The sequence below is a fragment of the Aphis gossypii genome, chromosome 3 (genome assembly GCF_020184175.1).
Source record: "Aphis gossypii isolate Hap1 chromosome 3, ASM2018417v2, whole genome shotgun sequence".
Taxonomy (NCBI): domain Eukaryota; kingdom Metazoa; phylum Arthropoda; class Insecta; order Hemiptera; family Aphididae; genus Aphis; species Aphis gossypii.
In genome coordinates, this window is record NC_065532.1 from 44,425,656 (window position 1) to 44,453,131 (window position 27,476).

Consider the following 27,476-nt stretch of genomic DNA (forward strand, 5'->3'; position numbering starts at 1 on the left):
TTATTGAGGGACATATTATGTATTTTTTTAATTTAAAAAAAAAATGGTACGTATATACTGAAGTATTTTGAAGTAATTATAAAAAATACATTTTCGTTTAAATATTCCTTGTTTTTTTTTTTTTTTTAGATATTAACTGGTATAATCATTCACTACATATACAGCATTACATTGAATTTTGTATACCTGCGCGCGTATGTTGTATTATTATTTTTGTTGTTCACAGTGCATTCGCGTTGGTACTTTATATACGTATACGAATTTATTACTACATTTTCGCTATTCAATGTGTTTTCAAAATTTCTACTCTATAAACACCCTGTATAAAATATTATACGTGATGGTGGTAGCGATAGATTAGCGTCGTAATAACACCACCGTGATTGTCAAAACAAACGTGACAAAAACACGCGCTTCATCCCGACCGATAATAACTCATCCACCGAACGCGAATATTATTCACCTGACGTCACATCGTCGACCGACTCTCCACACCCTTCCCTCCCGTTACAAAATACCTAATGCGTTTAAAGTTTATACGATAATATTATTATTATTATATAAAATATATACCACAGTGTAAATCGGTAAACATCGTAGGTGCTCATCGGTATACGGTTATAGAAACAGTACTACCTAACTCTGCTGTGACTTGATCACAACGTGATATTACAATATTATTATACGTATCGAATTCACGTTGAGAATTGTTTCGACCGTTAGTTGATGTAAAAACTCGTCTATTCGTTCCAACCATCGCCGCTGTTGCAGACATCGCTTTCGTTTCCACGACGATTTATGGTTATCCCAAAATATTACGAAGGCCGTGTGCGTGTGCGTTGTTATAATGAGGGATAGAAATGTGCTAGGGCGTGGTGGAAACACAACTAAAAAATCTCTCCTAGTCTTCTGTAGTCTATATACATAGGTAGATACTCACATAGGCACAGTATAGTGAAATCTCGCGGAAATAATTTCGAACACACTATACATACCTACGTTGTATATTTCATGTTATACATTGTATGTGTATATATTTTATGAAATACGCTGAAACGTAGAATTAATGTAACGCGATTTTAAGACTACTTATTAGTTATTTCATAATATTATTATACAACGTAAGAAAGTTATAACATTGCATAAATTGTACATATTATTGTGTTACGAGAATTGAACAAATATATGATAAAAACCACACAATTATGCAATAAAAATAGAAATAGAAACTATAATAATTATATTTTAATATAATTTATATTTAAACTTATTTTATTTTCAAAGTTTTCAAATTGTTTAGATTAATTGTTTTTTTATTGTTATTTTCAATTTTGAAAAAATATAGTCACCGTAATTTTATAATTTCATCGTCTCGCTTAAGTAGTACTAGTCTCTTACATCACAGTGTTGAGTCTTTTTTCTTTTTTTTTCTTTCTCAATAATAAACAATATATATTACGCATATAACTATTATAATACGTTTTGAAGTGCAATAAATTGCTTTAATAACTATAGATATTATACTCCAGTTACATTAGTATTATTATAATAATTATTATTTTTGTTTCAAAATCAACCTCTATCAATAAAACTACTTGAATAAGAATATGCTTATTGTTGTTATCCACTATATTCTACCGACCTTAGTCTTTTTAATTATCTAATAATTAATATATAAAGTGTTATACCCATGTCTAATGAAAAATTACTTAAATAATTTAACATTAATGTGTGTATACTGTATACTAGGTATACTATTCCTATACGTGTTTAAACTGGGCTCGGTAGAAGAATTTAACAGAAATGTCCATTGACCGCTGGCGCTTAAAAATAATGTTCTAAATCCATTTCCACCTAGATTGTGCATGTGCAGTGTATTATATGTATATATATTACGCTCCCCGTTGCCCTGCATGCACTTTGCTGCGCACAAACGTTGGTGGGCTATATTGTTATTATATCGACCGTAGATGAAAACTAGTGGAGGCTGCGATTTGCCTTCTGCGAGACTGCGAGAGTACACATTATTATTATCTACGTGTATAAAATCGCCCCTACATTTCACTCGTTTTTATACCGACGGACAGTTCATATATACAAAGATATGATTATATTTATGTATGTAGTGAGTGGTTCCGTTAGTGCGCACGCTTACCCACCCGTATACGTATGTGTGTGTGTGTGTGTGTGTCTGGGTTTGTTGCAATAAAATCCATCACTCTTTGTAAAACTACTTCCACTCTTGCACTTAAATCCCGAGCTACGTGAAGTTACGCGTTTTACATGGATATTTAATTGCCTTCGACCCGCACGCGTGCTCGCCTTTGTATTCACTACTTGCGCGCCGCCGCCACTCTATCCAAACCCTCGATTAATTACAATGTACCTTTCGACCATTTGTTATGTATTTTATATATATATTTTTTTTTTCATATACATGTTAGTTTCACCCTCTACGTTTAAGTACGTATAATTTTATTTCAGACCGAGAAATTAACAACGCTTGTTTATTATGCCGCCGTGTACGCTGAATGTTATGAATTTATACTTATGTAGATATACATTTATGTTTGTGTGCAGTGTACCATAACGTATAACATACGTTTTCCCTTACGTTTCGTAATCTTTAAACTCGTTTCGATAACTTTGAAAATGTTCGAATCTCGTTTACACACACACACACACACGGTAACAATCGCGTACGGAGCAGTGAAACGTTTTCGTGACACTTTAATCGCAGTTTTGTTATATGAAAATCGTTATTTTAAAAGACTTAAGTACATATATTTTCTATATTGTGTACATACACGACGGACAAACAAATAAATAACACGAGATATTGTGTGTGTTGCACGCGTAGCGTTTAAATAAAGTATTAACACTGTATACGATTTATATGTATATATATTATTTTGCGTTGTTGTTATAAATCTTTATTTTTAAGCTCTTTAAACCGTATTAAAATAAAACGGTTTTTAACGGTTTCAATGTAAACATATTTAACAATCTCTGTCGAAGAATCTGCCTTTTTCAACGAATTTACGCTGCTTTAAATTTATTTAGACTGGAAAAATACAGATACAAAAATCTTCTTACTATATAAAGCACGTTTTCATTTATTGTATAGTATATTATTATGTTATTATATCCTAAAACCGGAGTAGTCACAAACTCGCAAACTAACAAAACATGGCATCGTTATACTTTGCAAAACATTATTTTTATACATTCATGTTATATAATCATATTAACAGATAAACTACTGCACAATCTTCAATATTTGTAAATTTTACAAGTAAAAAATACTTTTTCCTGACCCTACGCGGTTTCATTTTTAAAATATTTTTTCTGTAGAATCAAATCATCTCATTATAGATGGCATTTTCGTCCTTTTCCTCATAAATATTATAATATATTTTTGATTTTTTCGTTTCACTCGTGTATTACTTATTTGATGAACCAAATCTCCCAAACTTATCAAATATAATATAACCTACAGGATCTTCTTGTTTTAGTTAGGTGTCTTGGTGTCCTCAAAGTTATTAAAAAACATTATTAAATGAAAATAAATATAATTTTGTATTTATATAAAAGAAGAAAAATTGTTTATTATTTTAACAAGATAATTCGCACGGATATTACTAATTAATATTTATTGACAATCATATGGCTACAAAAATGTATTCCGTATAGGTTGTATTTTAAAATATTTTAAATAATTATATTACATTTTTATTTTAAATATTAGACCATACTATTATAGTAATATCTGTGTAATATATAGTATAGCATAGTAAAATACTATATTTTTATATGTCATATAACTTGAGATTCGACATCTGCAGGTGAACGATTTGCGTTGTATATATTTTCGTTTATTCTGTTTTTATAATAATAATGTATCTATATTCACACTCCCCGATAACACACAAAACGATAAACAATGAAGACAAGAATGTTTGTCAGTATTAAGATAGAGAGAGAACTTTAGCTGAGTGTGGCAGTGTAGGCGCGTGTAGGTGTATCGATGATTGATGCACATAACGCGTGGAACGATTGAGGCCACGAAAGAGGAAAAAACGCCGCAAAGTCGGGTTATCAACGTGAGCCGGACCTGTCAAAAACATGTACGACCCCCCGGGGAGAGTTTCATCCTGGAAAATGACTCGGTTTCCAACATCTCGATTTTTTTTCATCTATACGTTGTTGCAATTTTTTTTATTCATATCATATTATTTTATGTGGCGGATATATACTCCCGGGCATACACGTCATGTACTCGTGTAGTCGTGTCATATATTTCTCTTCGGACGCGCATTCCGGGTTTTCCGACGATCCTGTCATATATTATCAAAAAACTAACAACAATTTAAAATGTATTATGCCATCGATGTAAGGTGAAACATTTAAAAAAAAAATAGATTTTGAATTTTTACCAAAGTAATATTATTCAGAAACACTTCTCTATATGTTATCCAATGAAATTGAGAAAAAGAATTATGAATAATAATTACACCACGAACACCTGTTATCATGTTATATATTATTTTGTCAGCGGCGTGATCGAGCTAGTATCTTTGCCTGTATATATATTAATATTATATTATTATATATACTATGTATGGCTTGATGTTATTTATAGAGTTTTTTTCAAAAAATTATTAGACCTTAACAATCCTTTAAGTACATATAGATTGTGTGACTAAAGTATAATTCCCCTTGACTATAACTACAGGAACTTTTTATTATGTTATATATTTGTTTGTGCTAAATATAATTTATACCTTATTACCTTATACCTAACCTTAACCTTTTTAAAGCAATTTTCATAAGAAAACAAATTGTATTATGTTAGCCCTTAATTTATTATTATTTATTTTGGACATAATTTAATCTTACCCTTCTTCTACCTAATATCTCTTTAACTGCATACGCTCTACCTTTATATATTTAAAATAAATCACAATCCATTTTTTTTTTACAATCTACGAAAAATAGTATTTTAAAGCTCAGATTTTAATAAAATAATTCATTCAAACATACAATTTTCAAAATATTTAGTACGTATTTATGATTTTTTTTTTTTAACTTTATAACAATTAGTTATTTTTAAATTAACTCAAATGATTTTCATAAATATAAAATTTTTGTCAGTATAACAAACCGTACCTTAGAATAGACCTATTGTTGTAACTGATAATATGTGGCTTGGAGATTCCTTTGTAAGTCTATACATATAATATATGAATATTTTTTGTATAAATCAATAATATGAACCAAATATTTCTTGATTTCGAATCATTTTTTTTTTTTTTATTAATATCCTAGTAAATTTTGAAATCAATATTATATAAAATACCATTTACTCCAAACGTGTTATGACGTAACTATTATTTATTAATATTTTCTTTTACTTTAATGTTTATGCATTATATGTTTTGCTACTCGCAGGATAATTAAATTTATTCGAAATTCAACTAGACATGTATGTTCTACATAAAAATTGAATTTCTGATAAAACATCAGAACTCTCCCTTCAATCATCGTTAAAAGTTGTGATGCCCAAAGGGCCACGTGGTGTTCATATTAAAAAGATCTGGTCTGGCCAAAGGTGGAATAAACTTTTCAAATATAATTCAGATTTTCCGGGACTTAAATGTGAACTTTTGTGCATCTTCATCCCGTTTTACTCTTGTTGTCCTTGTTACACTCGCGCCTTCTAGTTTTATTTGGCGTTAAAGTTTTGCGTGACGTAAAAAAAAAAGAAATTTTAGCGTCAAATAAAAACAAATTACCAGTCCCTTCTTACATTGGCAAAAAGTTTCACTCGTCAAAATGCGCAGAGTGAACAAGGCCGTGACAAATACTACCCTGTATATATATATGCAAGGCTGTGAGAGTTTTTTTTTTCATTTTTTTTCCTCCTCTTTTACCGAACGATGGACGCTGAAAACAAACTTCGATAACACAATCAAGACATTTGTTTTGCCAGTCTTGTCGTACCACCAAGTACCACCCGCTGGTCTAAAATCCAAGATGTATTTTTAAACGAATTCCTGTTTGTCTTAATATATTTTTATCCTTCCATTGGGACTGACACATAAATTCCCCGTGAATGCTTTGGTGAAAAATTAAAAATGAAAACGGCTGACGACTAACCCGTATTGTAGTTGGTACAACAAAGTGAAAACACGGGGATCTAATCTTTTATGAGTTTTGTATCTATTTGTTTTAGTTTTTCACTCTGTTCTATTCAAGTATTTAGGATTTATATTATAATATAATACATGGTATTTTTGGCTTGGTATTTAGGTAATAGTAATAATAAAGCAAAAATACATAATAATCGATGAATTTATTATAATTTACAAATAATATTACATAGACAATACATGAATTCTCAAATAATTACATATTTATTTATTTATTTTCCAGAAACAATAATATTGAGCCCCACTAAGACTCTCGTTTGGGGACCCAGGAGCCTAATCTATAACTTAAACATATATATTTTAACATAAATTTACAATAATTAGTACAATCTGAAAATTAAAGTAATAGCTAATTGATTATACAAACTTTAGCCTATATTATAAAGTACTTAAAAAAAAACTATATTATAATTTATAAGTAATCATGTTTATGATAGATAGAATTTGTTGTACCACCATATACAGTATACACACTACATCAACGTGCGTTTGTTTAAATAAAATGACTTTAAAGTTTAAAGTTATCATTTTTGGATTCTACGAATAACAGCGCATTTTAAAGACTAAAAATGTTTATGTTTTTAAATAATTCCAATAAATAAACAAATTAGTGGTGTATAGTAGAATATAGTTTTAGTTACCGTAATAATATATAATATCCATATAATATATTTATTTATGGCTTTGCGTGATGTTTGTCATCAACATAATATATGTATAAACAAAACATTGAATACAATTTATCATACTTTGAACGATCGTATAATAACATTTAGTATTGAATAACTTATTTTAATTGAAAATAATGTTGTCACGTTGTTGATTTTAAATGGGTACTTCAAATTTAATAAAACGTGTTTAATATTCTTTTATATTTTTTTATAGTGACATTCGTTAAAGTATATAATATATTATATTGCACTATATTGCTCTCGTTAACACTTCCTAGACTGTTTCATATATTATTTTCTTTTATAAAATATTTGAAAACTTTATAATTTTGGCATTCCGATGTGACTTTATGTACAATATGTATATCGTTTCGTTGTACACTTATATGTTGTGACCTTATGTATGTATATTGCATATATAACTATATCCGACATAAGTATACATAAATGGCTATACCCCGATATATAACTTGCTTTTATGTGTTGACAACGATACGGATTGATATACAAATGTATAAATATAGTATAAATATATTTCAGATTAAGGTTATAATTAAATGTTCTACGCGTAAAAGTCTTTATATTGCATTATTTATGTTTTATCTAATCTGACGAACGCGTCTAAAACAATAAATATAATATTAATAAAATTATTTAACATAATGAATAATAACAATTCAGCTGGATTTTAATCATTATTCTTATGTACTCATTCCATTTCTAAAATATTATTGATTGCTTTAAATGTCTCTAATAATTGTTAATGCCATAATTTTCCATTAATAATAAAAATAACCTAAAAAGTTGTCCATGAAGATTTACGAATTTACTGGTTTAATATTAAGCTGGAAGTAATTTAGATATAACTATACAAACATCATGCTACATCAAATGAATAAATCCTAGTTGGATACCCTATTCATAATATACAATCGTATAATCTATAATTTATTGAGTATTCGAATAAAAATAATTGATTATCGTGTTAACAATTGTTTAATGTCCTAAATTATATTATTTATACATGCATATCTACTATTACCTATATTATAACCAATTACCATATCATTTAAGGGTAAAACATATTAAATGAAAGTTAATTAAATATGTACAGCAGAGCTCCGATTATCTGGACTAATTAATGTCAAGAGTGGTCCGGATAAGTAAATATCCGGATGATTGACATATGTCAATCTATGTCATAACATATCAAAGGTTATATAATTATATGAATATATTGTATGTATGTATATTTTATTGTTAATATGTATGTAATATAATTTAAAATTCGTATTCATGAAGAAATAATTTTATTAAAATATTTAGCTGAAACAAAATAAGCTTTAATTATGATATGTGTCATATTTTAAAACTAAAAAAGTCGAATTTTTCTGTTTTTTTTTCTCGTCCGCTTAATTGGCGTTCGGATAATAGAGGAGTTCTACTGTACTTACAAATCAATAGTGATAGTTTAACACATTATTATTATTTATTTTAAACACATTATCTTAGCAATTTAGCATATCAAATAAGTATTGCAAATTAATAATTTATTAAAAAAATAATAATAATAATAACAAACACATTAAGTATGTTATATTATCATTATAATTTTTATTCCACTGCTAATACTGCTAAAGTACTTGTGAGTGTATTTTTTTTAATTTAAAACTAAATTAATAATATAGATAAACCAAAAGTAATTCCAGGTATATCATAATTATACATTTAGATGAATAAAATATGTATGTGCTGATAATTGGCGTGCTCCTACATAACACAGAAACAGTCAATTTTTTTTTCATGTTTTAAAATTTAGAAATGTAGAAAAGCGTTTTGTTATATTGCTACATATTGTTTATACTTATTGTTTTCTGTTTTCGATGCACTTAGTTTAAAAACAGTACATTGTGTATGCTAGTTGTTAAGTATTCGATAAAAATGTCAAATTATGGCTTAGATAGTGTACTATTAAAATAAAGTCTCTAATGAAATTAAAATTGGTAGCTTGGTAGAGACAATCTATTTTGTTTTAATCAACCGAAATTATAGGGACAATCAAATTAATGTTGATGCACTAAATAATAACTATACTAGTACATGCAACCATAGCTTGGCCTTTGCAGTAAATTATTTTTTAATAACGTTATTTTAATCTAACATAGATAGGGTTTATTGTAGATGGTAATAAGTAGTTAGTAGTATATTATGACTTATAATTTATAAGTTATAATAAAATAAAAACGACAAAATGTCACGGAAAAAAGAATTTGATATAACGGACCGTTTTAACCGAATTTTTTATGGGTAACGGGTCAATATCATATAGTCATAATATATCGTTAATAGTGCTAACAAAATGGAACCATTAATGTATTGTTTATCAGTACAATTAGTTTCCACGAAAAAATTGAAATTATTATTATGAATTTATTCAACAAATATAACACTTCCTGTCTGCCGATTTTCAATCTACAAAACTTAACAATGTGTATAATATTTACTTGTGTTTTTTGGTTTTTGCATATTTTATTGTTACCAATAATTATTATGTTTCACCGTTAAACATTCAATGTGAAATTGAATTCTTAAACCACAGTTCTATTACACCATTACAATTGGAACTATTTTAATATTTTAATATTTATTATGTATTTGACGAGGTCACGATTTTTTGTACTTCATTAATCACTGTATATATATATTATATATATATATATATATATATATATATATATATATATAATTTATTTGATAATTTTCATATTTTTTTGCAGCCTACGGAAATTTGGGCTCTATTCTGAGTAGCCAGGGTCGATTGGACGAGGCAGAAACGGCGCTGAGGACGGCATTACGATATCGACCGAACATGGCGGACGTGCATTACAATTTGTAAGTTCAAAAATAGTAATAAATATTATTTTGTAGTATATTATGTCGTTAGTCGCCCTAAAATATAACGACTTGGACATCACCCAAATGCTGTAATATTTACGAGCATACCTGTATGTATGCATGTATATATGTATAATGTATATATGTATGTATATACTCGTATGTATGTATGTATGTATGTATGTATGTATGTATGTATGTATGTATGTATGTATGTATGTATGTATGTATGTATGTATGTATGTATGTATGTATGTATGTATGTATGTATGTATGTATGTATGTATGTATGTATGTATGTATGTATGTATGTATGTATGTATGTATGTACGTACGTACGTAAGTATGTATGTATGTATGTAAGTAAGTATATTGCATGCATATTGGAATAAAGAAAAATGATAATTCGTTCATTGAAAAGATACTTTAGACATAAATATATAGATTATGTGTCTTATATAATTATATTTGGTAGGTAGATAACATTATTTAATGTCTTATTATCCATTTTTTCCGTATTGTACTTATACAGTAATTGCATCGTCCAATAAAACTTATGATTTCTGAAATCATTCAATCACCTTCACAGGTTTTTATCACTTACATCGAATATAATTTATTAAGGATAAAATATCTTTAAAAATATATGCTGTGCTTAAAATACGAACTTTCATTTAAAATAAATCTTCGATGGGTGAATCTTACCGCAATCCACAGTCCACAAACACCAAAATAAAAACAATAGAGCTAAGATCGTGAGAATAGTGAACAACGAAACGCCTTGAATTGATTTTATAATGGATGATAAATATTTAATAATACATGGTCATCTATTCCTGAAGCATACAAAGCAAATTTCTGAAATAGTTAAAATAATATTGTAACATTTTCGGTCTACACACACATCAACAAAACTAGGATTAGACTTTGACTCAGGTAGAGCTAAAATGTAAATCAATTATTTCAGTATATCTATCATTATATAATATATATATAGTTTTGAATAGAGCCAAATTTAAGGAACTATTCCAAGTTTTGACCCGTGTAATCCGTTTATGACGGATTAAATAATAATAACAATATTCTAATAATGTGTTTGGTTAAGTTGAGAAAACATTTTTTTTTTGATCGATCATAGATACAGTATAAGGGTACAACAATAAAGTTCTATACATATATTGTAGTTCAATATGAATTATCATTTAAATAAAATATAATTTGTAGCTGCAAGTTACTATCAAATATCAATAGTTATTTTGTTTAATACGAAAACTCGAAATATCGACAAACAATAATTTTTTTTTATTTATTCAAAAATCTGTATGTAAACAGATGACTCACTAAATACTGTATCAGTTGATAAATTCTGAAGTTATGTGTGTGACTTTAATATTTCTATTTTATATATTATATATTTAAAATTTTGAAATAGGCATGAACTATTATTAAAAGTACCTATTATCATCTTTTACTTTGAATATAATTCGTATAATACAATATATATTATATATATATAATTTATATAAATCACAAATAATTATGCCATCTTGCGTCGTAAATCGGTAAACTGCTACAGAATATAAATGATGTATACAATACATATACAATATATATATACGTGTGGCTATAAAACACGTATAATAGCGTTGTACATAATAATTCCGTGGCCCAAACCATTTTCTCGCGCTGTTATGATTGCGAAAATGTCAAAACGAACAAGACTAAAACGTCTCGGTGTGTGCAAATAACGTTTCTGGTACTTTCTCTTTATTAAAACTTATCTGTGGCTGCACATCCCTTAGCAACATTCCAAAACCACCACATTCTTACAAACTCTTCCACCTTCCTCCAGTATGTTGCTTTTGGTCCATTTCATTGTTGTCGAATACGTAATAATCAATGTATACGTACGTCGTCGTTGCTGCTTCGTATGATGAGCCATCTCTGCAGAAATTGTCATTTCTGCCACAGAATTCTCATTTTGTACTACAATATTATACCACTCTCGCGTTACATTTATAAAATGTACTATAGTGAAATTGCATATGCTATGCATAGTGATTATTTTCCTGATTCTTTGACTGAACCAGTCAAAAATTTAAAACACAAATCATTTTTAAATGTATAAATTTGTTTATAGTAATTCCAAACACTGGTTGAAATCATCAAAACATAGAATAAAATTGCCTTAAATTGTCTTATAATATTATATTGTTAGCTTAAAGTAATAACACTAGCACGCAAAATCACTATTTTTGACCACCGTATAAAATACAACACGCTGCCCAGATAGTTGAACTCGAGCCAATATCATCTGAGCGCTGTCTAACTCACCGGGTCTGTGGCGATAAAATAAATTGCAAATTTCTATGATAACGGCGCTGGAAGTTATTTTTCTTCGACAATTCAAAGAATCAAAATCGTTTTCACCAAGTCGTGTGCTGGCTGCAGATGAGTTCGAGAAACTGTTTTGTTCATCTTTCAAATGTTTTTTTCTGCGAAACAAACAGATACAGCCAGAACAATATGTATTAAAATAAAACCCGGTTTCTGAGAAATTTTTGTTATAATATTTTACCCTTTTCAGTTTTATATATTTTATTGCAACTTAGTATGCATACAAACAAATAAATATATTTTCAATGTAATTCAATTGAACTTCATACCCGAAAAACGTACGTCTATAAAACTATATATGTTTTGGTGATAAGTAAAAATTATTATGGTGAAAAATTGTAATATGAGTTGATATATGTTACATAATTTTAGCAGCTGTTATGATATGATGTTTGATGATACTAATTTTCCGTTGATGATGAATTTGCGAAAAATCATACTATATATCGTTTTAAGGTAGCATTTTGCTATTTATGGCTTAGTTTTGTTATATATTATGATTTGAAGTTAGGTGAATTAAATATTATTCTTTAATTATTTTTTTGATATGAAATAATGTTCTCGTCGTAATCTAAAGAAAAAAATTTTGATAAAATTTTTTTATTTAATGTTTATTAAATAGATTTAATGGTATGATTTTATTTGAAATTACTATGGTTTTATGTGGATTGGAAATTACACTTTCAGACTTCAGTGTATAATATGTTTATTTTGATAAGTGGAGTTCAAAATCGTATAAGACGATAATGTATATCTCATTAAAAAAATAGTATCAAATATGTTTCAATATTTCGATTGTAGCGTATATATTTATGCTAGAACTTTCTGCTGGCAATAGCAATGGGTTTTGTAATACTAGTATGAAACTAAACTTTTTAAAATGTCATTGTTATAACTTCATAAGTTTCAATAACAGTAAATTCAAATAAACAGATTGTACTATCAATATTTTATATCTTCAAAAAAATAAAAAATAGAGCATTTATTTCAACAGCTGTATGGTTCGGAAAAATAATATATTCGTATATAATATTATATATTATATTGTATCGTTAATAAACTGAATACTATTATTAATATTAATTTATTTTATCGAAGTAGTCATTTTAACATCTTATATTTTATAAATATCTGTAGAATAACAATTTTGGCGTGTTTCGAATAGTTAACAGAATTATATTTACTATTTATAACATTTATAGAACTTGGAAGTTAATGCATTTACACTTAATGTTCCAATGGTTCCAACCACACATTGGTGAGCAGAATTGCTTTGAAGCGACTAAACTCGCTTTATTGTGACTAATGAAAAATAAAATATTTATGTTTAATGGAAAACTCGCATGCTCATAAAGTGTATTCATAATACAAAGTTTTGATTAACATTATTGTTTTATAACTTTTATTTATTAAAATACAACTTGCATTATTTTGATCTTTATAATAGAGCAGTTCCTAGGTGACGTATTTATTTCGTACATTAAAATTTATAAATTTTCATAACATAATACGCCAATATAAAGGTAATATTACATATACTTCGTTTTGTTTTTATTTTGTGGGTACTATTTTTCAATTTGATCAATGGTATTTTTTGAATAATGTATACCAGATACCTATTTAATAAGCATTGTTTTCTTAGAAATTCACTCTTAAATCATTTTTTGCTATGCATTTTTACATCAGTTTTATTCGTATTATTAGTTTTGAGTAGCTTAACAAATATTCTATTATTTTTATGAAACAATATTTGTATTATAAATGTTCATGTACGTTCTGTTAAAGCTTCCAGAACATTAAACTTCAGTATTTACAAATTTGTATTTGCAATAAATACTATATTAGACAGGTAATGCGTAAGCATAAAAAAATACATTTTAAATAAAAATTCAAACTGAAAATTGTAGACTACAATATATTATTCAATATCCATTGAACAAAGTATTTTTTAAGATGTACTATTATACACGAATTTGAAAGTTACATGCTATTAAACAAATTAATCATATAATATTATACAAAACTAACTACGTAAAAGGGTTGGATAAATTGTATATTTCTATAAAATAAAAAAAATAAATATGTATATTATAATATATTTGGCCACAATTCACAACTATGTATTTTTATTTTATTTAGTGCAACAATAATAATAATAAAGTATAGTATAGGTATATCATTGTAATAATATATTTGTAATATTTTTACTGTACTTTTTTTAAAAACATATGATATTAATTCATTAACTAATTAATTAAAATTATAATAATACGCGTGTAACACGCACTCCGGTTTAGTACATCGAAAAGCATAAAATCTGCATTATACTAAAAAATATATAATATGAAGTCGTTAAATTATCATTTTTTTTTCGGTCATTGAACGAATATTTTGCAGACGATAAATCAATAAATTTGTCCGTGGTAAACATCGAAAATATAATAATACACGATTAAAAAAAAAAAAAAAAAAAAAAAAAAATGAAAGAGAGAAAAAAAGCAAATAATGCAATAATTGTATAAAAATTGGAAAAAAAATCCATTTTATTTGCGGTATTAATACAAAACGCGACTGACGAGCGGATACGATTTAAGGTCATCGCAATGTCCCAGCGGACTTCCGAATTGCGTACCTACTGATTTATGTACACGCAATATACGAATTGACGCGTTTATCTATCCACCCCCAAGCTACCCATCACTAAATGTATACGACCACGGACAATATAAATATTCGAATTGTGTTGGCCTTACCGATCATTCGCCTGCAAAACAATTTATAAATATAAAGTATACATATACACACGTATTCGTTCATTCGTTTATTATTGGTTTGGTACTGAATTTAATATCCATCATTCGTTTATGTACCTACCGGCAAAATCCTAAATCTATACTATTATACTGTTTAATGCTACGATGATTTTATGAATAAATTCCGATGGGTATACGCGAGTTACCGAAGATTTTAGATTTTTATCGATTTGAATTGTTTCGTTATAATCGCTGATACAACGTTGACCTAAAACCCTACAATTATTCTTGGTGAACAATTATGGTTATTTTTTTGAGACATTTATTTTCTTAGTGTGGTAAAAGTTAGCCCAAATAAAAATATCACATTTTATAATAATATAAATTATATTGTATTATGATGTGACATTAATAATACTCAGACTATAGGAAGCTTTTGTTGTTGAGAAAACAAATCAAATGAAATACGTGGCATTGTAACACTCAATGCCAGAATTGAGACTACTATAGAGGAAGTTCAAAGATATTTTTGTTCGTTCACAAACAGTAGTAATACCTATACTTCTCATTTAAATAGTAATAAATTTGTTTTTTTTTTCATACGCATATTTTTATATCTACCGATATTATCATGTTTATAATATTATTGTTGCATATACAACTGTGATGGCACTTCACATATTACTATGCTACACATTTGTTTTTCAGTCGATCGAGTTAAACTCATCGAGTGCCTACCTATCCTCCAAACTATTTTGATTGTAGATTTAACAGTGATATATAGTACAATAATAACAATGTATCAATATATTCGTCAATAATATGTACCTATCGTGATATGTTTCTGTTTAAAGCGTAGTTTTTTTTTTTTTTTTGCTAGTGACTTGTGGTGGGGGTGTAAAGCGGTAACGAACGGCCGTTCGAGTTATTCGATAAAATATAAGCTATATAAAATAACCACACGCCACACACTATATATACATACATGCATAATATATAAATATATGCACGGTGATCGAAAACAGTCATGGAGTGTGGTTTTAAATTATGACGATGGGCTTAGAGATTTATTTTGTTTGCTCTCCTGATAGCGAACATCGACCGTTTCACAATAAAAAAAAACCTATGACATCCTTTTGCTCTACCCGTCAATGTTTCTTTCATCCGAAAACCGTCGACCACTATACTATTACATACATAAATAAATTCACTTCGTCGTAGCCATCGTGCACCCTGCAGCACCTTTGCCAATCTGCCCTTAAACATTGAATATATACATACATTGTGAACGAGTTAACGTGATATACAATTGAATTTATTCCCTCATTCGATTTCAGTGATTAATGTAGTTTTATAATTTCAATTTCCAATCAAATCTGAGTACCTATGTGTACATAACAATATTTTTTTAAAAATAAAAATACGAATTGTTTGTGTTTAAAAGATTTTTGGATTGAAAAAATGTGCATTTTATATTTACAATATTTACATATATATATTATATATATTTTAATTATATGTGAAACATAATTTATTAAATAGTATTCTTATTTAATTAAATATAATGTTTGTAAAAGTGAATGATTAGTTCCTGAGTCATGACACTGACAGTTAAATGAAACTTTATATACTGTAGTACCTATATCTCTTCGCTATGCTGACTCATTGTAACTTTAAATATTAAAAGCATTCGTAAATAATCAAAATGTATAGTATATACCTATAAACCATAGGTATCATTTAAAATTATCAAAGTGAAAAAAAATAAGTAAACCAATAAACCGCAGTTGCCTAAATACCTAAATCGACATAAAATAACGAAAGCTGCGTATAAATATCTATATTATATTTACCTAGGACTTTGATACAACACAAATAACAATAATATATAACTCGATCGTGTACTTTATATTTTAATAATAATATAACTAATATCATATATTTGTATGCATTTTATGGTCGCTGACCCCCGTATATATATAGTCGGATGAAATCGTAACTTCGTATTATATCGAACAATAGTGGACGATGAAAAAGGCTCTATCCTCCGACCGACCATCCACCTTTCGTCCGCCGTGTAACAGCCGAATGCCAATACCCTTTTCGCCGCAACAGTTGGCACGCTGATCACGAACCTCTGCCCATAAGGTTTGCGCGTCCAATATTCCCGCAAATTGGCCACAGCTCGTTGTATTTACTCTTTGGCGAATTAAACACAGCTGTACGTGTAATCAAATCGATTTATTTTTCAACATATGAATAATTTTTATCACTACACTATAATATGCGAGTTTGTATTTTATATATCGTTGTGTTTTTGAAATAATATCCATTTGTCATTTATATATAGACATATCTGTAAAAAAAAAAGTATAAATAATATTATTAAACCCACCATCAAAGTATAATAATATGTCATATTATTATGACGAATCATCTGAGAATATTACCATATAACAATATTTTACATTTTTACTGTATATTATAATATACTGCAATAGTATAATATTGCTTGATGTAGGTTTTTGTGACCGTGATGAGACGCTCATCTGCTCAACCCGTTTCTAAATTCCTGTTCGCATTACCCACAATGCATATATATGTTATACACATTTAAGTGCACGAATACGAATATACACATATACATAATATTATGTATATATACGCATATGGCACATTTGCAAAATTACTCGATTTGGTTTTCCCGTCAAAAACAAACGGCCCGGCCAAAAACTCTATTAGTGGAGGAGACCCCGACAAACTCTGTTGTTGCAGTCGTAGGGTGTATATATGCGCACAATAACGTATATATATGTGTGTGTGTGTGTGTGTGTGTGTGTGTGCTATATATGGTGCACGATATTATTTCGGTTGTCCGTTTCCGAAACTGCTCGTCGTAACACACCCCTTCCGTCCCACGCGTTCCCTTCCGCCAAACGGACGCGAAACGTTCTTTTATATAATACATTATACATATAAACAGGTTATATAACGCATATTGCGTGGATCGTGCACTGTCGTTTTTCGTCCATCCCGAATCGAGTCGTTTGGGGGGCGACCCGAAATCAGTCCGAAATAAAATTATTGCACACACCGAGTTACGGCTATTGTTTACGCGTCTAAAATAGAAACAGCGATAAGATTATACGGATTTGTTATTACTTTTGAAATTGCTTTGATGCCTTATATAATAGCGATAAAATTTAATGTCTCCATTTGACAATTGAATAGTTTATCTGTCTTCTATATCATTATACGTATTATAATGCAGCTGTATTATTACATCTCTCTACCATATGCCGTAGCTGCGATTAAAATATTATTATGTATTATCATTGCAGAGCTCTGCTCGTGTTATTACTTCTATCGTCGTCGTCATCACCACCGGCGACAATATTACTGTGCGACGTGCGTTTATGAGCCACACATACCCTATCACGTATATATATATATATTATAATATATAATATATATATAACTGATTATGATTTACCAAAAATTATTTTTGTTTTAGAAACAATACAATAAATTGTACATCATTTGTGCGCGACTTTAAATTGTTATTTTTTACGACGATGCGAGTAAAACCAGAAAAATAATCAGACGTTAGCTATTTACTATTTAGTGCATATTCATATAGTTGAACTGTTTGAAGTTTTATTCCATATTAATTCGCCAACTCTTAAGACAAACTCGCTTCCTTAAACGAGTGTATACTATGTACAATGTACATTTGATGCATGACAACTTAGATAATAACAATTAAATAATTCAAATTATCGTATTACCGTAGTTTGCATATTATCGCATCCAGTTTAGACGAATTAATCTTTTTGCGAATCGGATCGTGAGATGTATCCAGCATCCAGATTAAATATTATGAAATTTGACGTAGACACGAATCAAGAGAACGACGATTAGGTATACATATTTTACTGGTGGATATTGAATTTAAGTTTACACGTACTTGTATATTAAATATAGTATTATGCGTGGGTATCTTATTATTTAATAATAGCTTACAGATGGTAATTTACTATAATATCGTATGATTTAATCAACACTGTCGTATATCAAACAAAGGCCGCAGATAATAATACCCTAGTGGTTTCTATACGATACCGCTCGCAAATAATATTATAATATAGTTTGAACTGTATATTGGACTGACTATATTATGATATAATCGTATATTGTCAAATAATGTTATGTATTGTGCTCGCTGCTCTCAGATAATTAATAATAATATTACGAAGCTATTGTTAGAACGGTGCGGCGAATTGTTTTTAGACTATAGTATAATAGCGTATGCAGGGTTTTAGAAAAACCAGTTGGTTGAACGAAGCTCGCGGTACCTCCCATAAAATAATGCATAATATAATATAATATCGTATGATGTCAAAGTTAATATATTAATTATATGGTGTCTTCGCGATGTAGGTGTTTTTGGTTCGTCTGACTATTATGAATCGTTCGAGTCTATTGGATTTTTTTATTAATATTATATTTAATATTAATTATATTGCAGATAATGATTTCTCTATAAATTAATTTCAAGAGATGCGTGTTATTATTATGTGTACAACAAGATAATAGTTTACCACCGAGCCTCGAAACTTTAATACCGCGTTTTAGAGCCGACCGCATATTTTATTAATTAAACCATAACTCATGCTAGCAGATGGCCGTGTAACGGGTGCCTACATTATTATACAGAAGATTGAAAGGTTCCTTCACTCTCTTTCACACTCTATCTCTCCTCCTTTCTCTTAATATTTTAAAATATTGAAAAACGGCCTTCTTTCCTTTCTTCTTATCTGTTTATAAAAATCAGGGTATAAAAAAAAATTGAATGCCTCTTCGCTGAAAGAATAGTTCCGTTCAAACTTGCGTGAACCTCTTTATTTATTATTTTCTAAAAGGGTTCCTCTGTTCTTTACTCGTAGTCTGGAGACTACTTAAAAACCGACGACCGCCCATTACCCACTACAACACCCACGCGGGACTTATTTAATCAAATAAATCATAATATATTGTAATAACTGTATATCTGTATGTTACTGCGTTTGATCATCGGGTATTTATTTATGGTATGCAAATAATGTGAAAAATATAATGGGTTATAATTATTTGAATAACGAATCGGAATAAATAATACCGTTAAATAGGTAGGATTCGATGACGGGAAACACATAATATGTTACATTAATAGGCTGGGTATAAGAGAAAAGGTATTATTGTGGAATATTGTCAACTGTTAAAGTTACCAGTTATTATACAGTCAGTTTTAAAGTTAGCCGATATAATCCACGACTACTTACATTTTCATTACCGCTGCAGATATTTTAATACGATGTTGTATCACAGTATACATCGATCAGACGTGTTATTTGGTATTTTATATATTGCAGAATAAAATAAAAAATAATTACATATATTATATAGGTATACCCAATAATTTATATATAATATTATATATTATAGTCCTTTTGCAACACCGCTCGCTGACTCATATCAAAATTTGCCAAAACGACGTGACACGAGACCATTAAGAACTGTGTGGAAGGTGTGTTTGTACTTTTTTCGGACACCTATATACCCTGGTGTTCGTATAAGTATATAGTTTAAAGCGTAAAAATATAAAAATCACACACACACATACACACACACACACACACACACACGCACATAAGTCCTATAATAAGTATAATAAAACACCCCATACCTCGTGTATGAAGACACGCCACTGGTATATATGCTTTCAATTTTCCGAGAGAAAGCTCGTCGCCGATCGAATCTTAGATTATTATATTTCACGTCGGTTCAATATTTTTACCACCTCCCCCTTTCTTGCCATCAGAGTTCGGAATTTTTAATTTCCCAAAGTGCTTTGAACACGCGCGTCACTATATGTAAGTACGTGTAGATATAATATAAATGTTGTGCTTAAAATTTCGTTCGATATAATACACATACCTACACCGCATTCAATAACCATCGTTCATACATCGCATCGCAATGTCTTAATTATGTCGTTTGAGATATTAATAATATTCTATGTAACCGTGAACTTGTTACCCTACCTAAGATGGTATTAAATTATACTATATTATCGCGTAACACAATTTTAGCACTCAATTGACTCCCACTCAAATAAGACATACACAGTTTCATTAAAATATATAATGAATAATATTTTCAACAAATGTAATTAAGTCACTGTCATTATCACCGTTAATAGAGTTCAGATTTTCAGATAAAAGTTTGAAATAGTTTTATACAGGTTTTTTTTTTTTTAAAACAAGGATCGTCTACTAAAACTTCAAAACACGACAAAATAAGTTTGAATAATATTTAATTAAAACTAAACCTGACCTAAACCTTTATAATACCTGAAAATACTTTGTTATTATTTTATTATAACAATATGTCCATCATAATATACGATTCGACCAAAAACTTAATTAGTAGAAGTAAATTAGGTAAATGTATCTAATAATTTAATTTACTAATATATTCAATATTCATCCATTAGTATAACAGTATCTACACTAATTCAGTATTCTCTGTACCTATTTTATGTCTATAATTATATATAACACTGATTGTAGAAAGTTACTGAATAATTAAGATATATATATGTACAATATATATCTTGAAAACCGACTCAATAGTTCTTTTTACATAATATTATGTCATCACTTATTTGTGAAAACATAACGTTTCGATGAAGTTTAACGATAAGACAATAATATATATTCACAAATATTTCGAGATTCAAACATGCCTAACCTATCCCGCGAGTATTGAAGGAATAAAAATATATGTCAAAATAATAATTTTTACACTTCGGTTTGTGTGTGCAATAAACAATTTATTTTTATTTTTATTAATAACAACGAATAACTTACATTAGTAGTGCAAGACGCACGGTCCGCCACGTTTATACATTATTCATCGCGGACCGTGCAATATATTATATTATATTGAACGATATTCACAAGCTCAGAAACTTTATATGATATTATATTTGCGTAAACTGCAGAGAAATGTCTGCCAGAACTTATGCATAATGATAATTTTAATAATGTTTACGTGTGCAGAGAGATTCTCATATAATATTATCCAGACGAGTCACCACTGGGTGGTTACTGGTTAGTGGTTAACAGTTTCGATATCTATATGATATAGATGGGTACTTATAATAAATTTCATGTGAGCTCATCGACATTCGTTTACTCTGCGACGGTCGATTTTATCTCAGATTTCGTTACTTGGTAGTACCTTTAGCCGATAATATATTTTTATTATAAGTATACCGCGTTTGATGGTTAATATTATATTTTAATACAAAATAAATTTAATATAATACGATGTAACCCATAAGTATGTGTTTACGGTAGTGATTTTTTTCGAAAGTATAAATTTATGTTTATTGTATCCAGTAAGGTATACCTATATGTGTATAATATAGATATATATACTATAAGGTTAGCGTTTTATTTGATTTTTTACGCCAAATATCGCTAGATGACCCGGGGAGCTGACCGTTAAACAGGAAATCGCTTTCCTGTGCAAATAAAGTGGCAATACATCCGAATGAAAAGCACTCAGTTTATTTTTCACGTCTCCCATAGCTAGGGAATATATTATATATATATTTTATAAATAGCATATATATGGCCTCTTACCCTTTAGACCCATACATACCCCCTAACCAACGTTTCCGACCGACCGCCCCGCGCCCTTCCTTATTTATATACACCGGCCATCGTATATATTCGCGGAAATTTGTGTATTATTTGCATAGGGGTCTGGACGACCGGTCGGCCATGTTGATTCGATAATAAATACACACGGATATTCTTTGGTCTCGTGAACGTGTCGGTGCATTAAATATGAACGCAAACTTCCAGCTGATGTGCTTGGTGGAGGAGTTAGTGGCGGTAAGTATACAGTAGTGGTGGTGGTGGTGGTGGTGGTGGTGGTAGCGGCGGCGGCGGTTGCAGATTGCATACGAAATGTATTTTGTTAAAAAGAACCTTTCAAAATGTCGTCATGAATAAACCATGGACACGACATGGACGGGAAGCAACGTGAAGTTATAGGTAGGCGGTTGAGGCGAAGAGACATCGCAGAATCACGTGGTATAATACGTATATATATAATATATATTAAATATACAGGGAGAAAACTGTACAACAACTGATTGGGTTCGTCTCGACGACAGCGGTAGCGGTAATAATTCCCGAGAACTTTGGCCTTGGTAATGCATTATTCCATCGATCCTAATGCGAATTTGATGTCTCCAGTGCAATACTTAACCGTCTCAAAAGGTAAATAAGAGGAATTTATACAAACATCTAAATAGGAAAATAACTGTTACTTCGCATTTGTATCCCTTTCGCGTACCATCCCTGATACCACGTGGTATACTACAACCACCACTCTCTGCGTGCTATAAATGTATATGCATATAATATACAGAGTCCGCTGCTTTTGTTCGTTTCTGAGAAGTGATTTTATACGATAACAATCAGTGTGTATACACAGTTGAATTGTGGCCGTATAACAACGAGTAAAAATTCAGTTAGGTAGTATAAATTTTTTACGTCTTATTATGTTCAAAATACAATGAAAATATTTTACTTATATATGTATCTAATGGAAATATTAATTAACGATAAACAAATTCAACTGTCGTGTATATACCTATGTGGCTATGAGTATTTTAACGTTGAGGTGATAATAGACGAGATACTGTGCATCGTTCGCAAGCATATTTTTAGACACTTTAAACGGTATAAACTGCGATCTGTTCTACTTTATAAATATATAAATTTGACTCCTCGTAATATATTGTTGCTTTTTAGTTCACAATAAACAATAGTTTTAAAATAATGAGTAAGCAATTCGTGCCTTGAAATTGATAAAAATAGTTTTATTCGAATTCATATGATTTATAGTATTATAATATAAGATCCTAAATCAAGTGACCGCATACTTACTAATTATAAGTTAATGAACCTATATACATAGATAATTTAATATAAATATATATGGTCAAATTAGTCAATATCTGAATATTTCGAGTAATTGTTTATTATGTAACATTTTATTTAACAATTTAACTAGTTAACCGTTAAGATTGATTGAACTCATGTTAGATTAGAGTATACTTATAACATTTTATTAAAAAGTAAAGTACAATTTATTATGATTGGTCCAATTTTTTAATTTTAATTCATTTGATATACATATATTTGAACAATATTAAGCCATTAAGTTAAAAATAAAAAAATAAATCCATAAAATATATTTTTGAAACAAAACGTTTTGTAAAAATTACCTTCATTGTTCAAAACTTATTTGTTAGACACAACTTATTTTGTTTATCTATGATAAATATTAACTCACCACCCATACAATTATCTAATATTATATAATATATATAATATTATATAATATATATTGTTGTGTTTTGACAGTTTATTTTATTTTTCAGTATTTTGTTTTTAAATTTTGAAAGTAATATCTTATAAATTTAGGGAGTCTTAAGTGTGTTCATATTGAGGGAAAATATAACGGGACTTACACCCTCCTTCCCAAGAAAAAATTTACGCATATTATGACGTAATATACGACTAGTGCGTAACGCATTCTGCCATTTCCAACAACCGTCACGGGCACCGTCGACATATTGCAAAGTTTCGTCTCTATATAAAAAACGGCCGCTGAAAAAATAATAATAACGATAATAATCGTAATCATAAAGAAGGTCTAAACATTTGTATCCCTTTTATTCGATGACAATGAAAGATTATGCTCAGAGCACACACGTCATTAATTTGCTATCCCGCATGCACTGTTTATTATCATGATTATTTACGAGCGTCCATTTTTTTTTTTTTACAGACGTTGTGGCTTTTTTTACCATTTCCATTCGTTTTTACTATTTTTTGTTTTCGTTTCATAGTATATAATATATATAATGATATGATACGTATATAATATATATTGAGTAGTATAAGTATTAAGTATCATATTTCGTGAGCTGTTCGGTGGCTGCTTAGCGACGAAGAAAGTAAAAAAAAACCCAGAACTTTGACTTAGTCAACTGAAAAACTTAATACAGTCAACCGGAATCATATATAGTACCATTCCTTAACGATATTACGTCATATAATCAGTTTATTTCGCTTTCAGCCCATTTATATCCACTGATCCAGATTTTTAGGAAACTGCAGAATAGATTTTGACCATAATCGGTATAACCCTATAGGTTCGGTCTTATACTGGTTGTTGATCTACATACGTATGCTATTAATCGCTAACAATTAAAATTATTGATCGATGACAATAATTTCTTAGCTATTGCAAACATTAAAATATATCATTTAGTATTATCATATAATATTCCTACAGATTCAGTTTATTCTAAAACATACTTTAAATAAATAATAAAGTTTTACAAAATGGAATTGCATCATTTGCTACCTCTTTTTTTTATTGAGACTTTAATTTATATTATTATATATTTTTCATGCATTACAAACAACACGGGTTTTACTCATAAAATATGGTTAATTAAATGGCTAATGTTATTAAAATGTAATAATAGTATGTACTTATATTATGTGAGTTGGGAATACGTTCGATCGCCACAGTAATATTTATTGAAAATGTAAAAGCGTTTTGCGTGACCCACCGCCGTTTTATATTACTATTAAAATCAGATTGTTTAACTATATTATTATCACATGATTGAAATATTTAACTGTTCTACTTGTACATATATGAGTATGGTCAGTGAACAATGGAAAATGACATCGGGTATGTGTAGATAAAAAAAAAGTATATTATATTTTCTCTCGGGTTTACCTCAAATATTTTATTTGATTGCAATAAAACATAACGCGCATGGACAATAGGTTATATTTTAATATTTTATTAATGCATTTATTATATTATCACAAATATAAAATGAAGAATAAAATGGTCATGATAAACTGGTGCATTCTAATAATAGTATATTATAGAAGTTTCACGATAAAGCGAAAAATAAGTTTAACAATATTCGTTGTAGTATCATTCCATTCTAGAGTTATAGATAAAAAAAAAAATTTTCCCAAATAATAATATATTAATACATAATAATAGAATAGATAACTATTATTTTATGTGAAATTATTTTCATTCGTTGTGATAGATGACAAATAATAAAATATAATTTTACTAACAGTATTTATTCTAAAACATTTGATAATATCGTCGCCTATTGTTTAAATGTTTTGAAAGAGTGCTCTTTGCTGCATTGTGAAAACTCGATTTTCGATAAAATTCAACGATATCATTTTTAAATTAATTTTAGATAAGAAATATTTTTAAAAAAATCGCTCCGGTTTCGAATCACTATTATAAAGTACATTGCAATGTTTTTATTTTCAACAGACTAACTATGATGGAATTCGATGAATTATTTATCTTTAATCACGATTTCGTAATTAAAAATGGACGTAAGTGACGTTTTGATACAGACGATTGGTTGATGAAGTAGGGTAGAATCAATCTGATAATTTATACAAAGTAGAGTATAGAAGATTTATTGAGTCAAAATAAATATATAACGAAACGTCTTAAGTCCAGAGTGGCTTTATACTTTATAGCGAGATAGAATGTATTTGTGTATAGGTAATAGATGTTTAAAAACTGACTAACTGTAATTTAAACTACACTAAGTTTATGCAAAGACAAAAGTGGGTATTTTTTGAGTAAAAAATCGTTTTTTATAGTTTTGATATTGAATAAATAATATTTTAATAGAATCATAAAGTACATCATATAAATAGAGTGGAAATAGACACTATAGTCATATAAGATTTTCCGAATAACACAATCAATCATGATTCAAATTATATAGAAAAAGTTAACATACTAAAGTATTTTAAAATTAAGAACAATGTTGAAACTTGAAAGTTATAGCATTAACATTTTTTGTTTATCTGATTCGACAACGAAGTTATGTAATTATATTTTTAGTGAGTTATTATAAACAAACTCGTATATTGATTAGAGATTGTAAAGTTAGTGTTTAATGATTTCCCGTTAACGTTGAATGTAGTATTTAATCTAAATATTTCACCATATCCTGTCTAATTTAAAATATTCTCATACCTAAATAAATTTTCATAAAGTCTAATAAAAATAATTTTATGTGTATCCGTATGAATAAACCAATATATTTGTAGATTATATATTGACCATACCATATTATAGTAGTTATCTATCTAGTATAATATATTAAATCATAAAAATAGGAAATTGACTATATTTGGACAACCAACTAGTCAAATTCTATACATTAAACTGTTCCAAAGGAAGGATCACGCAAGCACACACAGCCATATATATATATATAATTATATATCACATACTAGAGTTTATATACATTTTTTTTCTCTATTTAATGTGTTTTTCACTTTTTTATACTAAACTACTCAGAAAGTGGAGAAATATCGTGTGGGTGAGGTCAAAAGAGGGAGAAAAAA

At 28.7% G+C, this 27,476-nt stretch overlaps 1 protein-coding gene across 1 annotated transcript in view; it reads left to right on the forward strand.

The window, feature by feature from the left end:
* The window catches only part of LOC114128341 (protein O-mannosyl-transferase TMTC2-like), a 256,521-nt gene that overhangs the window by 149,941 nt on the left and 79,104 nt on the right, over positions 1 to 27,476 (forward strand). Inside the window, exon 6 of the mRNA XM_050205030.1 lies at positions 9,661 to 9,775. Within this exon, the coding sequence (XP_050060987.1) occupies positions 9,661 to 9,775 (115 nt within the window). The remainder of the gene's footprint in view (positions 1 to 9,660; positions 9,776 to 27,476) is intronic.